The sequence below is a fragment of the Harpia harpyja genome, chromosome 17 (assembly GCF_026419915.1).
Source record: "Harpia harpyja isolate bHarHar1 chromosome 17, bHarHar1 primary haplotype, whole genome shotgun sequence".
NCBI classification, from domain to species: Eukaryota; Metazoa; Chordata; class Aves; order Accipitriformes; family Accipitridae; genus Harpia; species Harpia harpyja.
Window position 1 is genome coordinate 21,515,129 of NC_068956.1, and position 16,434 is coordinate 21,531,562.

Genomic DNA, 16,434 nt, shown 5'->3' on the forward strand with positions numbered 1-16,434 from the left:
ATTGTGCTTTAGAGAAATGTTTCCATGTGAGAATGCTAATTTTTTTTTTTTTTTTTTTTTTACTCCACAAGTACAGTTAACTATTAGATCATACCATAAAACTTTGAAGTTCGAAGGACAGTAACCCCACTTGCCCAAGACTGTATTCTTAATGCAGTTGTTGCTGTAGACTTTACCCATAGCAGAAGAGAGTCTTCTGGACACCTGTTTTGTGTTGTTGCATGGTGTCCTACCGCTGTCTGGGAATCTGTTGTCCTGTTCACGGAGAGGCTCTTGTATTAGTGCTGCCAAGGTGTCAGTTGCAAAATTTATAGACCCTTCTTCTCCAAGATTAGAATCCAGAATTACTAATGGCTTCACAATTGGAAATGCAGTTTACTTTTTGTTCTAAGTAGTAACTTGTTTGCATATACTAGTTGTTGAACATAGATACTGTATCAGTGTTGGAAAATATTTTTTGGAGCAGCACATGTATTTTATGTTTATACATGTCTTCATCTGAATCGGCTGGTTTTTAGTGAAATAATTTGCACTAATATGTTACAGACTATTTTGAAAAATTATTTTTTTTTTTAATTCCTCCCCCAGAAACTGAACTAAACAAATTGATGACTGAAATACAAAGTAACTTTAAATGCCTTGGTCTTCTGGAACCCTACTGCTGGAAAAAGGGAGAAGCTTGTGTTGTAAGAGGATCAGATACCGTGTGGTATCGCGGTAAAGTTGTGGAACTTGGTGGTAGTACTCTCCAGGTAAGTTTGGTGGGGGGGGGGTGCAGGAACATGTATGTGCACATGTATATTAAAAAAGGGGGGGGCAAATAAGCTAATCAAGCTAATCCTCTAAAATAAATTTATGATCACACCTTTTTTTGTTCAGCTGACCTGACTATCCAGATGCTCATTCTGCGTAGAAGTGTGATAACTGTCCTGATTTTTACATTTATTTTAAAGACGAATTCTATCTACTTTTTTCAGTTGTCACAATTTTTCCCGTAGTTTTCCTGGTGATGATAAATGTTCTTAAGTAAAAAGCTACCCTTGATCACCTGTAAGTAATCCCTTTTAGGTTTTTTCTTCTTTTCTTGTTGTTGTTACCGTATGTGGAATGCTTTGAAAATTCTTAGGTTTAGCTTCTCCCCACCCTGTCCCCACCCAAGAAGTAGTGGCTGTCTTTGTCTTGAATTCTTTCTGCTGCACAGGTATACAGCTACTTTTTCTAATTAGCAGTTAATCTTATCTAAACTCTTGAGTCTGCTCATGCTTTTTTAATGTAGATTTGCAAGTCTGATACTATCCTAGTTCACAAATTTTTTATTTCTTTCCATTTTAAACTACTGTAGGTTATTACACAAAAGGTAAGATCTCTTGCAAGATAAGTTGGGAAACTGAACTTCTAATCTACCATACCAGTTTTTTAATCCTTTCCTTCATTTCCACTTTGTCACATCACCTACTTATAAGCAAACGATCATTTTTTTTTCCAGAAAAATGAATGCTGTAAATGAAAGCTTTCCATTATTAAATGACTTAAAAACCACAAATTATTTCAGGAAAGCTTTTCTTTTCATATAGGTACAGTATATAGACCACGGTTGCATAGAGAGGATTCCTCAGTGTCATCTGTATCCAACTACATTGTATACTGGTATTCCTCCATTTTGCATACCATGTCAGCTCTACAAGACAGTACCAGTGAGTAATGGTAAATTTGAAGACATTTTAGTAGTTATTCAAATTGATACACTGTTTAGTCATACAAAGGTTGAGACTAGTTGCTGGTATTTTTTCTTGCTGATGAGGATTGTTGCACAAGGCAGGCTTTTATCGGGAACTGCCAGATTGCTTTATGAAGTGACCATGCTTCAAAAGCAGCTGTTACTGGAATAAATCTTTGTGAGACAGGACACTGCAGTAGTTGGCAGGATGACACTCTGAAGTGGTAGTTTGTTTTGCAGTAGCAGCAACAAGAAGTAGGGCCTGGATTTCTTAATGCAAAATGGCCAGAAAATTGTAAATCTTCAAGTCTTGCAGAAGTGTTTCTGTCATTCTGAACTTAGCTGTGTAGGAAACAATCTGTTATGCCAAACTAATACAAGTGAATTGTTTTAGGGGTTTTTGTTAGTAAGTAATTGGTACATCAATAACATCTTCACATGCCATCGCATCTTACTCGAATTTGAATGGTGCATTCAGTAAATGTGAATTACTGAACTGACCAGCTTACTTTTAAACTTACTTTTAAAGAAAACCTTTTTATTGCTGGAAGCAGTTCAACTGATAGATTAAGAAAGACAGGCTGATAAGCCTACGGGTTAGGAGGAAAACAGATATTGCAGGGAATAAAAGAAGTATTTAAAGTATCCTGTGTTTTCTGTTGTCTGTTAAGTTATCTTTGAATGTAATTCTGTATCTTTGGGTTATGCTTCGGGTGATTATGCACACATATGTTTTGTATATAGTAAAGGTTAGACTTGGCAAGCAGCATCTCTTTCTAAGCCACTTCAAGACCTGAAAATTGCTGTTGGGCTTTGTCACACAGTAAGTTTTAGTGTACCAAATAGCAGATAATGTTTAAACTGTTGTAGATAAATCAAACTAATGATGTGTGTTTTCAAATAAAGTTTTTCAATGATAGGCATGTATTTTCATCTTACTGTGTTAAGAATAGTAAGAGTATTACTTGTCAGCATCTTAATGTGTGGGGATTTCTTGCTTTTCACCAAATAGATTGGAAATTTTTGGCAGCAGGATGCAGTAGATTGCCTTCAAGAGCTACTTAAAAATGAAGAGGTTGAAATACATGTTCAGGTAGCTTAATTTATTCATAGATGTGGAATGAGGCTTACTTTTTGTTCTCTTTTTTTCTTTTAACTTACATTAAGAAAGATAGGTAAAGGAATATAGCAGTAAATGTATTTCTTAGACAAAACAAAATCAAAACCTAAAGTTATTTCTCCTGTGATTTTAGCTTTATTACAGTTTTCAGGCCTTAAATGTGTCCTTTAGAGGTATTAATATTTTTTGATCCTGTGTGTATTCTCTGTTGTCATTCTGACAAGCAACCTACCTACCAACAGCATAAATTCTTCTAAATTCAATTTCAAGTGATTAAAATTTAGCATAATTAAGTATGGCCAAACTTAAATTAATATATGAACATTATACGGAAACACATAATCTGTATTGTCTGAAAACCTGCAATTTCAGATAGTTTAATTTCTAATGATAAATTGTGAAAGAGAAGGGTTTATGACTGAGTGAGCAAACATGGGATAATGTTTCAGTGTTAGGCTGAGTAGTCAGTGCTGCCATTCCAGGGATGGATATATTCCCATTTGTGTCATAACTGATGTTAATAGCCATCCTTACTAGTTTTGTATCTTTGATGAATGAGTATGGTGCATATAGGAATGACAGATTTGAATTTCCTGATCACTATTTCTAAAACCTCAGTCACGCTATTACTGTTATAATCTTATTTTGTCTTCTGTAAGTAGGAATTGCCAGATAATCCATGGGGCAAATTGTCCATCAACCTGTATTTTGGTGGAATGTCTCTTTCTTCCTTCATGGCATACCAGAAGTACTGTGTTGCTGAAGATTGTCAGGACATAGCAACGCTGGTGAGATGGTTTGGGGTTTTTTTTTTGTGTTTGTGTGTCTGTGCCTTCTACTGTTGTAATTCTGACATGAAAAAGATGACTCAGTTGCTTGTTGTGACCTTTGATTTGTTATTTCTTTTTATATTTCTGTACAGTTTTGTGATGTAAACAGCAGTAAGACTACATACACAGCTCTGTAGCATAAGAAGGGTAGATACGATGTGTTGATAAGATTGTCTGGAATAGTGAGTTGCGAAGAGTTTGTTCTTGGACTCCTTGCTGAAAAGAGATTTTTGCATTTCTGTTTAAAGTCCAATTAGTTTTTGTGTACGTCTAAAACTTGATAGGAATAGGGTAATATTTTTATCACTTGAAGGGATTAGTTAATCATAGAAATATATCCAAGGATGGAGATATTCAGAAGTAAATTGAATCAAGTATTTCAACATAAACCTAGTGATTTCTAAGGGAATTACCTAGGTTCTTCATTCCAAGTGTCTGAGATACTCATCTGGTGTTCTTTAGAGGAGGATTGAAATTTTCACCAAACTTCATTGTCTTAACACAAAAAAAGTAGATAAGTAATTTCTCAGTATATTTTTTTTCTTGAAATCTGACGATCAGTTTTATTTAAATAACTAAGGCTTTGTTGTTGCATTTTTCTCTTAATTCTGTTTAAGCCTGCCAATGTATTTTTCTTTCCAATATGAGTCTTTGCTTCAGAAAATAATTTTACAATACAGAGTACGCTGCTGTCAGTGCTGATGTAAGTCTTGGTATGTATGCTAGTGGGCTTGTGATGCAGTTAGAAAAATCTCTGTGTGTATTAGAACTGAGTAACCATGGAAAACCTAATTGTAAATCAGTGTCTTGTTGCTTTTTCATGAAGTCAGCACATGACACACAACTTTCAGCAAACTAAATATGGATCTTGAAATGACATTGTACCACTAAAACAAAAATGAAATTTGGAAAACAAAAATAAAGTTGTGGAAGAAGGTTATAAACAAGAAGCATTCAGAAAGCCTGGAATGCTTTCCACAAGGAGTATAGCATTAAGCAGATCCGTTCCAGGAATAAGTGGTTCAGAACAATTTGTAAGAAAATTAGTATTGGAGGTGTTCATTTGTGGACCAGAAAAGGAGCAAGGTGTCCAGAGCTCAAGCTGGTTCCAGTAGCAGAACCTCGGGAATAGCAGAAGTGGGAAGCATGCAGCTCTGAGAACGTTCAAACAAAATCAGCTCAGGATTTAGCTGTAGAGACTAAGCAGCAATCCTCACAAGCCAAGTGATACACTGCATTGACTAAAGGATACTATTATTATATAAAGTATAGTCATTATATATTTTACTATTTTATAGTTTTATAACTTTATTTCATTGCTTCAGATCTGTGTTCTCAGGTAAGTAAGCTGGTAAGGACTGTATTCTGTTCTGTGAGTGTTGTATTTCTGTTAATAGTGGTAATAAGCTGCTTATGCAGAGCCCACTTGCTGCAGAGTGTATTATTGTCTTTGAGAGGCACTTCTGTTGAGCTGCACAGGTGAGTTTAGGAACTTGTCTTTTGTTATCATATGACAATCATAGCTTAGTCATTAGCCAGAAAATTTCCTGGCAGTAGGATATTGGAGAATACACCAGAACCCCAAGCGTGATAAACTTAGAGCAGTGAATCTCATTCTAGGTATATGTGTACATATATGTGTGTGTTTGTGTGTATACACATATATGCACATATATTATCTATATATACAAGACCATTATACTGTGGTATTTTTTTATTTGGCTTTTGGGGAGATGGGATTTGTTTGGTTGGTTGGTTTTGTTTGTTTCTCTACCACTGTGAGTCAGAACCGAGGCAGCCAGGTGCTGCCTTGTGCTCATATATTCAGGCATGGGGGACTATGACCTTGCTTTATTTGACAGACAAGTTTTTAATCTCTTCGTTCTGAGCTCGGGCTTATCGAACAATAATTTTTAGAATTACTTTTTCTACAGCAGTTGACTACAAACCAGTTCGAACCATCTGAACCAAAATCAGTTCAAAATTCCTTAAACAGACTGCTTTTATATTTAACTGCGTTGCATATCAGCCCCTTTACAGTAAGGTACTTGAAGTCTGCAGATTTTAAGCTTATAATCTGAGCAAACACTTGACCAGACAATTCCATCTTAATCCACCCCTGGAAATGCCAATACTGGTTTTTTGGAATAGTCTATTAGTTTAGGTCAGAGGAGAGATGCGCTTCAAACTGCTGTTGACATAGTAGCCATGTTCATTCAGTTAGCACCTGCCTTCTGAATGACAGCAAAGACAATGCTGAAAAGACTTCATGCAAAGCCATTTTTGATGTTACTGACCTGTAGTCATCTGAACACTTTGAGCATCACCAGGGCAATTCTAGAGAGAGATCGGTGTCTTTTCAGACAGAGAGAGAAATCTTTAGGCAGAAGTAGCAGTGTACAAAGGGCTAATTCCTCCTCCTCAGATTCTGCATGGACTTCCATGATAGATGAGAGCAGATACTGCAGTTGGTGTTGCAGTGCTGCATCATTACAAATTCTAGCACTGAGATTGCTATGTGGTTTGGCACTTCAACTTGGAGGAAGGCTTACTCCTCGTGTCCCTATTCCCTACTTATAAATAGGCAGTTAATTTCCTCTAAAACCAGTGACTCAAAGACCTGCCAGATACCCTAAGCTGTTGTTACCTTGTTAGGAATTTATCAGGACAAGCCTGGATGAAGGATTGGAGTGTCAAATGACTGTGGGCATACGTTGAAGGCCAGCCATGTGGGTTGAAGGCCAGCTGTGTGGGTCGTAAGTCCCACCATCTCTCACACCAAGAAGACCTGTTCTGTCACTGATGTTTACCACAAGACTAGTGGAAAAGCATTCTGAAAACAGCTAGTTAGAAAGCCCTTTCTGCTTTCCTTTTGTCAATATGAGAGTAAAGTCTAAGATACCCTGTCTGTTTCAGGGAAATATAGAATCTGAGACTTGCCAGACTATCACTTCAGTCTTCATCATCCTAAAGATGTCTTTAGTGTCTCACACTACTGGGTGGGCTTATGTAGACCATTCATTAACAAAGCTTTGCATGTGGTAGAGAAGGAAGTACAGCATAACACACTGCACTGCAGCCTACCATTTACTTAGTCTGGATTAAATTCTTCATGCTGAAAAGCACCCTTGTGTTGCCTTATTAAGTATAGGGTATTATGTGATGTGTACTGTATATTAAAAACACATAATTTCTGGTATGGCTTTACAGATATAATAAGGAATGTAAGCCATTTTTAGATTTTTAAAGAATAGACACAAAGGCAGAAGGGATGAGGGGCAACTGTTTGAAATAGGTAACTCCTAAAGATGTCTTAGTAGAACATCTTTTTAGTATCAGTATTTACAGCTGGACTGTCTGTGCCTAAGTGTGGTAGATTTAGAAGTAACCAATCTACTGACAATAAGAAAAGTCTGTTAACATTAACAACAAAAATGTCAATGCAGTTTCTCTTTCAGAGACACGCGCAAGAGCTGACTTGAGATACCCAGCTGAGCTACGTGCAGTGCTTATCTGGGAATAAGCTGGAATTTAAGTTGAATCTTTAGAGCCAGGTGTAGTGAGGTGGCCTGTCACAATGTTCCTGATTGTTTTGCAGAAATCTGCCATTTAGTTTGTATGTATCTATGATACAGTTAGACATCCTTTCCTTACTAGTATTTATTGAGATAATTTTTTTTTTTTTTTTTAATCTTAGGAGTACATACTTTCAATGGAAAAGCTGTTCTTTCCTAGTTAACTCTGAGGAACGCAATGGGTTTTTGTACTGTATCCTATGTCAGATCATGCAGGGGGAAGAAAGGGTCGGAATTTATTGTTTTATTTTGCAGTCATATATATCTGGTTGCTTCCACTTTTCTTTTTGTTCTGAGCATAGTAAAAACTGTTCATCAAGTAGATGTGTAAAAATAAAATGTATTTTAGAGAAATTGTACCTTTTGTTATGTGTCACCTTAAAGTACAAGAGAGAATAGGAGCTGTATTCACGACCTATGATCCAGCTGAGCTATGTGCTATACCTTATAAAAGTATAATTTAATGCACCAAGGTTTATTTTGTCATGAACTAAATGAGTTAATGGCATGTAGAAGACCTGTAAAATACATGGTTCTGGAAGAAGACACATACTGTCTCAGTAGCATAGCATGCTCCAGTGTATCTGTACTGTGCAAAATCTGTTATCTTTTTGAAGGAGTGATAATTCTGGTGGTGAAGGAGTTAAATTATCCTTTGCCTTCTCTTAAGGGATGACTTGCTCTGGCAAACAGCAGTACCATTGGGCATGGCATTCAGGTTAATCTGTGCCAATTAATTGCTACTGTTTTAGTTTTTCTTTCTAAATTTTTTTTTTCACTTTAAAGGGAATTCCATATTTAATGCATTTTTTTAATTATCAGCAATCAAGTTAGCAAGTCAGTATGTTAGGACCATTTCAAAGATACGATCTTTATATTTTAAAAGTGTTAATTAACTTATCTTTTAGTTAAAGCTTTTTTAAAAACCTACTAAGTATTGAAAGGAAATGTTGATTAATACTTTTTTCATCAAGGACACACTGTTTACATTATTAGATAACTCCTTTGAACCAGAAATTGTACCAAAGCTAGTTTCTATTTTGTTACTAAATACAATGCTTGACCAAAGTCTGTCTCGGTCTAGGAGCTACTTGAAGGAGACGTTCCTGTTTTGCCTTCATACAAGTTGCCACCGCTACCTGTTCCAGGAGATACCTTTCCTGTCAGAGTTACCCATTTGGTGTCCCCTAAGGAGGTACGTTTTGTAAACATACATGTTGCAGACAGGAAATGCTGCAGTCCTGTCATGCTGGTGAAAAGAAAATCGTGGCTGACAATTTTAGATAACATAAAAAATTATTAGTAAGGTTGCAAAATGCTACTGAGTTATTGACCCAGGTGGTTGTGCAGTTCAACTATCTGAATGAACTCTTACTTTAAATATCCTCTTGGGTGGGGGCAGAGAAATAAATACTGACCATTTCCCTAAAAAATGAATTTTAAGAATTACAATACTGCAGTCTGGTACTTACCTTGTATAATAAGAAAATAGGTCATTGGATTTTAACTTGGCAGAACAATAATGATATAGCTCTTCTTTATTCTCCAAAAATTAAATTACTAGAATGTTGTATAGTAATGTGAACATTTTCTGGCTGTTACAGTTGTATTTTACTGTCTTTGGTCAACGATTGATCATTGATTTTTGTGTAAACCCACACAGCTTCCCTCTAGTAGTCTCCCGGGCAAAAGGTGGAATGTAATGTTCATTGATCAAATAAGATTCCTGTGTGGACTTTGAATGTCAAATGATGAAATGGGAGAACAGGAAGTGGTAAGAAACTGAATGTGTTACAAAATCTAACATCCTGTAAGAAAACAAAAAATGTTGCTATAAATACATTAGCAACAAAAGGAAGGCTGAGGAGAATCTCCATCCTTTATTGGATGCAGGGGGAAACATAGTGACAAAGGATGAGGAAAAGGCTGAGGTACTTAATGCCTTCATTTCCTCAGTCTTTAACAGTAAGACCAGTTGTCCTCCGGGTACCCAGCCTGCTGAGCTGGAAAACAGGGACAGGGAGCAGAATGAAGCACCCATAATCCAAGGGGAAATGGCTAGCGACCTGCTACACCACTTAGACACACACAAGTCTATGGGGTCCACCCAAGGGTACTGAGGGAGCTGGCGGAAGTGCTCACCGAGCCACCTTCATCATTTATCATCAGTCCTGGCTGCTGTCCAGGCTAACTGGGGAGGTCCCAGTTGGCTGGAGGTTAGCAAATGTGGTGCCCTTCTACAAGAAGGGCCAGAAGGAGAATCTGGGGAACTACAGGCCTGTCAGTCTGACCTCGGTGCTGGGGAAGGTTATGGAGCAGATCGTCTTGAGTGTGCCATCACATGGCATGTACAGGACAACGAGGAGATCAGGCCCAGTCAGCATAGGTTTATGAAAGGCAGGTCCTGCTTGACTAATCTGATCTCCTTCTATGACAAGGTGACCCACTTCGTGGATGAGGGAAGGTCTGTGCATGTTGTCTACCTGGACTTTAGTAAAGCCTTTGACACCGTTTCCCAGAGCATTCTCGTGGAGAAACTGGCTGCTCATGGCTTGGACAGGTGTATGCTTCACTGGGTAAAAAACTGGCTGGATGGCCAGGCCCAAAGAGTGGTGGTAAATGGATTTAAATCGAGTTGGTGGCCAGTCCCAAGTGGTGTTCCCCAGGGCTCAGTATTGGGGCCAGTTCTGTTTAATATCTTTATCAATGATCTGGACAAGGGGATCGAGTACACCCTCAATAAGTTTGCAGATGACACCAAGTTGGGCAGGAGTGTCGATCTGCTTGAGGGAAGGAAGGCTCTACAGAGGGATCTGGACAGGCTGGATCGATGGGCCAAAGCCAATTGTATGAGGTTCAACAAGGCCAAGTGCCGGGTCCTCCACTTGGGTCACAACAACCCCATGTAGCGCTACAGGCTTGGGGAAGAGTGGCTGGAAAGCTGCCCGGCAGAAAAGGACCTGGGGGTGTTGGTCAACAGCTGCCTGAATATGAGTCAGCAGTGTGCCCAGGTGGCCAAGAAGGCCAACAGCATCCTGGCTTGTATCAGAAATTGTGTGGCCAGCAGGACTAGGGAAGTGATTGTCCCCCTGTACTCGGCACTGGTGAGGATGCACCTCGAGTCCTGTGTTCAGTTTTGGGCCCCTCACTGCAGGAAAGACATGGAGGTGCTGGAGCGTGTCCAGAGAAGGGCAACGAAGCTGGTGAAGGGCCTGGAGCACAAGTCTTATGAGGAGCGGCTGAGGGAACTGGGGCTGTTTAGTCTGGAGAAAAGGAGGCTGAGGGGAGACCTTATCACTCTCTACAACTGCCTGAAAGGAGGTTGTAGCAAGGTGGGGGTCGGTCTCTTCTCCCAAGTAACAAGTGATAGGATGAGAGGCAACAGCCTCACATTGCACCAGGGGAGGTTTAGATTGGATATTAGGAAAAACTTCTTCACTGAAAGGGTTGTCAAGCATTGGAACAGGCTGCCCAGGGAAGTGGTTGAGTCACCATCCCTGGAGGTACGTAAAAGATGTGTAGCTTAGGGACATTGTTTAGCGGTGGACTTGGCAGTGTTAGGTTTACGGTTGGACTCGATCTTAAAGGTCTTTTTCAACCTAACTGATTCTATGATTCTAATATTCTATAATATAGAACTGTTTTGACTAAATACAATATGGAAGTGTTTGGGTATCATAGAAAAGGGCTTTTCTTAAATTATGTATTCTGCTGCTTCTCTTACAGGAGAACCATTATAATGAGTATGTTTTGGTTCCTTTTGTGCAAATGATTTGAACTCCTGCTTTTGATCATGGTATATAATTGTAAATACTAGATCCTGCTCTGGACTCCTATAGATTTAAGTAGCAATTGCATGATGGAATTATGGCTTGATTATAATGTATACAAATTAGAAAATGAAAATTAATTTTCTTCCCTGGCTAGTGCATTATAATGTTGAGTTTAGAAAAAAAATAATAACCTACTCATTAATTTGTTTGGACTACCACTAAAATATTGTAATGTTCTGAAATAGCTTTGTTTTAAAAAAAAAAAAAAAAGGCATTTCATTTAGAAACTTACATAGATTTTAATTCACCTATGCATGTTGTTTAAACTTTCATTTCCTTGACCTACAGCATTATACTGATGACCCAGTTATAAATTAGGTGAATGGAATGTCTTTGCGTAGCAAACAAAACACCATTTCAAAAGCTTTTCTTTCATTAACTTTAAAATTAATCCTTGGTTTGATATTATGAAGTGAGATTATTTACCAAGTAGCAGGAGGAAGGAATTCTAATAAGACACAGCTGTGAAATCTTACATGGGTATATTCTCTAGTACGTGCGTTCCTTTCATTCTTACTTTTTAACATTAATAAATCATGATTCTCTTCTGTTTTTGGAAAAAAATTGTGCAAATATGAAATTACTTATAAATTGAGGAAAGAAGAAAGGGGAACAAGCATATGCTGAACCTTTCAAAGATGGGAACAAGTGATCTTCTAATAATCCTCGATCACTGATGGAATTTGAAGGTTCTAAGTCATCTGCAAAAATTGTAATATGAGAGCCTTTTCTTTGAGTAGGTTTATATTTGCCTTGATCCTTCTAAGAACCTTACGAAGCAGTCTGCCACAGTGGGAGATGCCAACTGTGACTCGGAGAGCCTTGATGAAGCCCTGAAGTGGTGCAATAAAAGTGTGGAGTCTCTTCCTTTTCTAACACACTTCCAAACAGGTATATTAGTGTGTTTATTTTCCCTGTTGTTTCATGTGGATGTACAAAAAGCCTGAAATTCTTTTTGAGGAATAGGAGTAATTATATTTCTATGTATCTTTAAATAAAACTTTTGGAGAGTAAGGAGTAACACTACACTATAATCATATGATACCCTATAATCATATGTTTTTACTTTTCATAAAATTGAGACTTCTGTGTCATTTTGCTCCACAGGAAAATGATGGAAAGAACTCAGACTTCTGATGCCTGTTAAAGTTGATGAACTGAGTTTAGATTGCATATGGCAGTAATAAAACTTTTCCCTTAAGGTGACTGTCACTGAAGATGTAACTGTGAAAATCTTGCTATTAAATATTCAAAAGACACAAGTTCTGTACAGAAAATCATGTTACCAGGAGTTAGAAATTATGTGAACCCTGAAGAGCATCACTTCACTTTAATTTTGGATTTCTCCATTTAGGCAAAAGATGGGCTTTAATTCTCTTGTCTACAGCTTTTGGGCCTAAAACAACGTACAGTGTGTGGGTCTAAAACTTTGTGAAGAAACCAGTTAGTGCTAGTACTTGGTTCTACCAACTAGTAAAATTCTGGCTGAGGTTTTAGGCAGCATTTGCCTTCTGTCCTCCAGACTATTGTCTGTTCTCTTAGAGAACGATCTGTTCACTAACTGAAATGTGCAAATGAGTCGAAGTTGAAAAGTTTAAATGTTAAACAGTTTGGATCACTATCTTTACCAAGCAATTTTCTGTTGATTCTCATCATTACTATGTGACTTAACTTGCATACTAATGATTGTGAATTGAAATTCAGAGAGAACTGGAGGAGCATAGAACAAAATAATAGCATGAATTAGAGAAGGAAGCAAAAACTTAATCTCAGTCACAAAGTAAAATGGATTTTCAAGTTCAGTTAGTTTGTACTGCGCTGTGAGTATATTTTGGGGTGTTTTGTGATTGTTGTTTTTCTTTTTACAGAAATGCCTTGCCTTGTAGAATACCAGGATGGTTTATGGTATAGAGCAAAGCTCCTCTCCGTTGAAGAATTTGACCCTATTAGGATCCTGGTTCAGTTTGTTGACTATGGTAGTTTTTCAGTTGTCCCAACAAGCAGGTAAATACATAAGAAAAAAATGCGTGGAAAATGTCTATGTCTGTATGTATGTATACACTTATATTATCAAGTATGTACTTATAAATAAGTGTATGTATTTTTGCATTTATTATTATTTATTTTTATGTAACTGTAGATATATTATTTATAATAATTCAGCATTAGATTTCAGTTGGAAGGAAAGTTGGTTGGCTGGTTAAATAATTTCTGTCCGCAGGGCATGGGGTTGTGCACCTGCTTCTTTCTCGGATTTTCCTGAGAAGCCCATTATTACAATAACAGATTTCTCCATCATCTTCAGGTTACTTGACCTGTGAAGTAGGCTCAGGCTTATAATCTGCTTTTGTACCCAAGAAGCATACACAAAATAGGGACTGAGCCCTCCAGGTGTGCAAACAAATCCTCTGATCCTGTGCAACTGCCATCTGCACAGAAGACAGCTGGGGAATAAGATAAGGGAGTATCTGAGTGGGGCACACCCTGCTCTGCTTGTGTGGAAAATGGAAGTTCAAATCCCTGTTCTGCCTGGTGCTGAGCCACTAGGAACTGCTCCTGTGCTGACACACAGATGTCAGCTAAATGTCTCAAACGCCCCAGGCTTTTAGGGTCCCCTAAGTTTGCCTGAATTTTCTCTCTTGAAGCACTTTCATTTCATATATATACTGCTTAATCGCATTGACTTGCTCTTGAGCTCATTGGGGAATCTACAGACCCTTGCTGAAGATGAGGCAAAATGGGGATTTGAACAGAACCCCTGCTTTGTGGACTATTGGATCATGGGAGAGAGTGTGTTTTATTTCAGGGTTGCACTTCCTGCCCTGCTTCCCTATTCCCTTGCATCTGGGATAGAAAGACAGAAGAATGGGGAGATGATAATAGAAAACTAAGGTACCTATTTCCAGTAGTGTGCCTAGAGCACATCCAGGTGTGAAGCACTTTGGACCACAAAGGCCTATGTAATTTTCCAGACGCACCAGATTTGGAGCCTGCATTGTGATGACTTGCGCTTGCATTCCTGTGCTCAGGTCTGGTTTAGGCACTTGAGACTCCTCCCCAAGCATTGTAATGGGGAGCTAGTGTGCCTGGCGGGTTTGAGGGGTCTGTATGATACTGGCCTGCTTCTTGATAGTTACTGTGCTGAAGTCCTTCAGAGAGCCTAACCCTGCATAATGAATTGTTCAGTCTGACACCAGCATGTTATTGTAGGGCAGGGACTCTGATCCCAGTTTCCACACTGTAAATCTACTGCATGAAGCATTAAGCTATCCTTACATACATACTGACAGTTCAGCTTGACAGGTGGATTGTTGCAGGCAAACATTTTTCATTTTTGTTTTAGATTGCGTCACATACCTTATCATCTGCTGAAGTATCCTGTTCAGGCAGTACGAGCTCTGTTGGCTGGATTTAAACCTGCTTTATATGACAGAAATGTGAAAAGAATTCCTTATTGCCCAGAATGGAGCGTGGAAGCATTGTGGGCTATGATGGAGTGCATTGAAGGAAAACAGCTCTCTGCTTCCATACTTGTGAGAAACACTTTTGGTTTTTTTCCTAGTTCTTGCTCAGCCTAAAATTTTTACTAGCACTCTAATTTCTGAGTATTTGTTTTACTGTGAATCCTCATAATTTAAAATTGTGAACCATTTACCATGAAGGTAAAGAGAGAAAATCATGTGGCATTCTTCTTAATCCAGCAAACAAGAAGTTTCTGAGCATTCCTGTTACTCTAAAACCACTTTGCTTTACTTAAACACAGATACTCTGTGTATTCACAGTTCCATTTAGGCAGTGAGTATAGCCAGTAAAATAACTTTCACTATTGGTTAGCTTGAGATTTAAATGTTCTGTCAAAACTCTGTGAACTTCTGATTTTCAGGCTCTTTCACCAGAGGTCACTATTTCTTTGTATGAAGATGACAAAAATCTCATTCATATGAAACTGATACAAATGGGACTTGCAGATTTGGATGAGTGAGTGACATGTAAGTACAGTGAATATGAACTACAAATTCATACCATTGCAAAGGTATGATTTCAGAAGTTTTAAGCAAAGTCTAAACTCAGTAATGTTGACAGCTAGAATTTATTTTTAAAGAAAAAATCCCTTCTGTCCATATACTTCCACTCTTAATAGAATAAAATGCTGTTAAAATATTTGAATTTCTTTATGTACACATTACTGAAGCCCATAGTGTAGCTTTAAGAGCTAACAGGTACTGAAACAAAGAGCCCTAAGGCAATAAAACAGAAAGAGCTTTTGCTGCTAGTAACTGAAGAAGGTAACTTGATGTGGGGCATTGTACCCTGCCCAAACAATCAAATTAATTGTTTTTCTTCATTTTTAGCATTTGATCTCAATGTTCTTTACCAGCTGTTCTCAGAGAGATCCATAACACACAGATGTCCACAGATCTAGTCAAACATGGAATATTTTAAATGGAAAGCTTTACAGTCTACAGAGAATACTGGAGACTTAGATTTTCTAATTTCCTGGCCAACTCTATGTTAAGTAGTCATTTTCCCTCCCATTTAACAAGCAGTCTTCTAATCAATGTTTATAGATAACGTTCCCAACATTATTGAATCTTGAAATAGTGAAACTGTGTATTCACATCTCAATCTCTTGACCTTAGAGCCTTAAGTATTGTTCTGTGATACCCTTTTCATAAGAGCAGATGGAATGAATGTATAGTAGTAAAGAAATAGCTAAAAAGCTGATGCTGGGCACACTTGTTCCTCTATCTATCTTGTTAGAAGACTATAGTTTCATTACTGTGATGTAACTCTTGTTTATGTTTCAGGCATATTTGGTGACAGACTTCTCCAGTACCAGAGTCTGGAATCAGGGGTGAACAGTTGGGGATAGGGGAGTGGTTCTGTCTTTGTTCTGGAATATGTTTGCATTGCTGCTGTGTTTTCTGTTTTCAGTCATGATGAGATGGATGTGTTTTGGGTGCCCTTGCACCTCCTTCCTACTCTTGGAGCTGCACTGTTCATTTGAAAGTGTTGGAATAAAGAAGAGCTTTCTCAGCATGCATCTGAAAGAAAGCTTGTTTTCCTTTACTGCTATAGTACGTAAGGTTTCTTTGGATGTCCCTATTGTACTAGCTTAGTATATCCTTTACGTTTAAAGCTCAAACCCTTTGTAGATTATCAAGGAAAAAACATGCACAATGAAGACTCCACAAGCTCTCCAGGGAACCTGTTCCAGTACTCAGTCACCCTCACAGTAAAAAAGTTTCTTGGTGTTCAGAGGGAGGCTCCTGTGTTTCAGTTTGTGCCCATACTACACACATACCCTTATGTATGTCTCTTCCATCAAGATCATGTGAAAGTACATGTACAAAACTTA

The 16,434-nt window shown here is 38.1% G+C and overlaps 1 protein-coding gene across 1 annotated transcript in view; it reads left to right on the top strand.

The window, feature by feature from the left end:
- Positions 1 to 16,101, top strand: part of RNF17 (ring finger protein 17) — a 52,690-nt gene extending 36,589 nt beyond the window's left edge. The window contains exons 28-37 of the mRNA XM_052812964.1: positions 589 to 752; positions 1,575 to 1,694; positions 2,730 to 2,810; positions 3,500 to 3,625; positions 8,327 to 8,437; positions 11,816 to 11,966; positions 12,944 to 13,079; positions 14,419 to 14,608; positions 14,959 to 15,064; positions 15,884 to 16,101. Of these exons, the coding sequence (XP_052668924.1) occupies positions 589 to 752; positions 1,575 to 1,694; positions 2,730 to 2,810; positions 3,500 to 3,625; positions 8,327 to 8,437; positions 11,816 to 11,966; positions 12,944 to 13,079; positions 14,419 to 14,608; positions 14,959 to 15,057 (1,178 nt within the window). The 3' untranslated portion in view covers positions 15,058 to 15,064; positions 15,884 to 16,101. The remainder of the gene's footprint in view (positions 1 to 588; positions 753 to 1,574; positions 1,695 to 2,729; positions 2,811 to 3,499; positions 3,626 to 8,326; positions 8,438 to 11,815; positions 11,967 to 12,943; positions 13,080 to 14,418; positions 14,609 to 14,958; positions 15,065 to 15,883) is intronic.
- Positions 16,102 to 16,434: the final 333 nt, after the last annotated feature.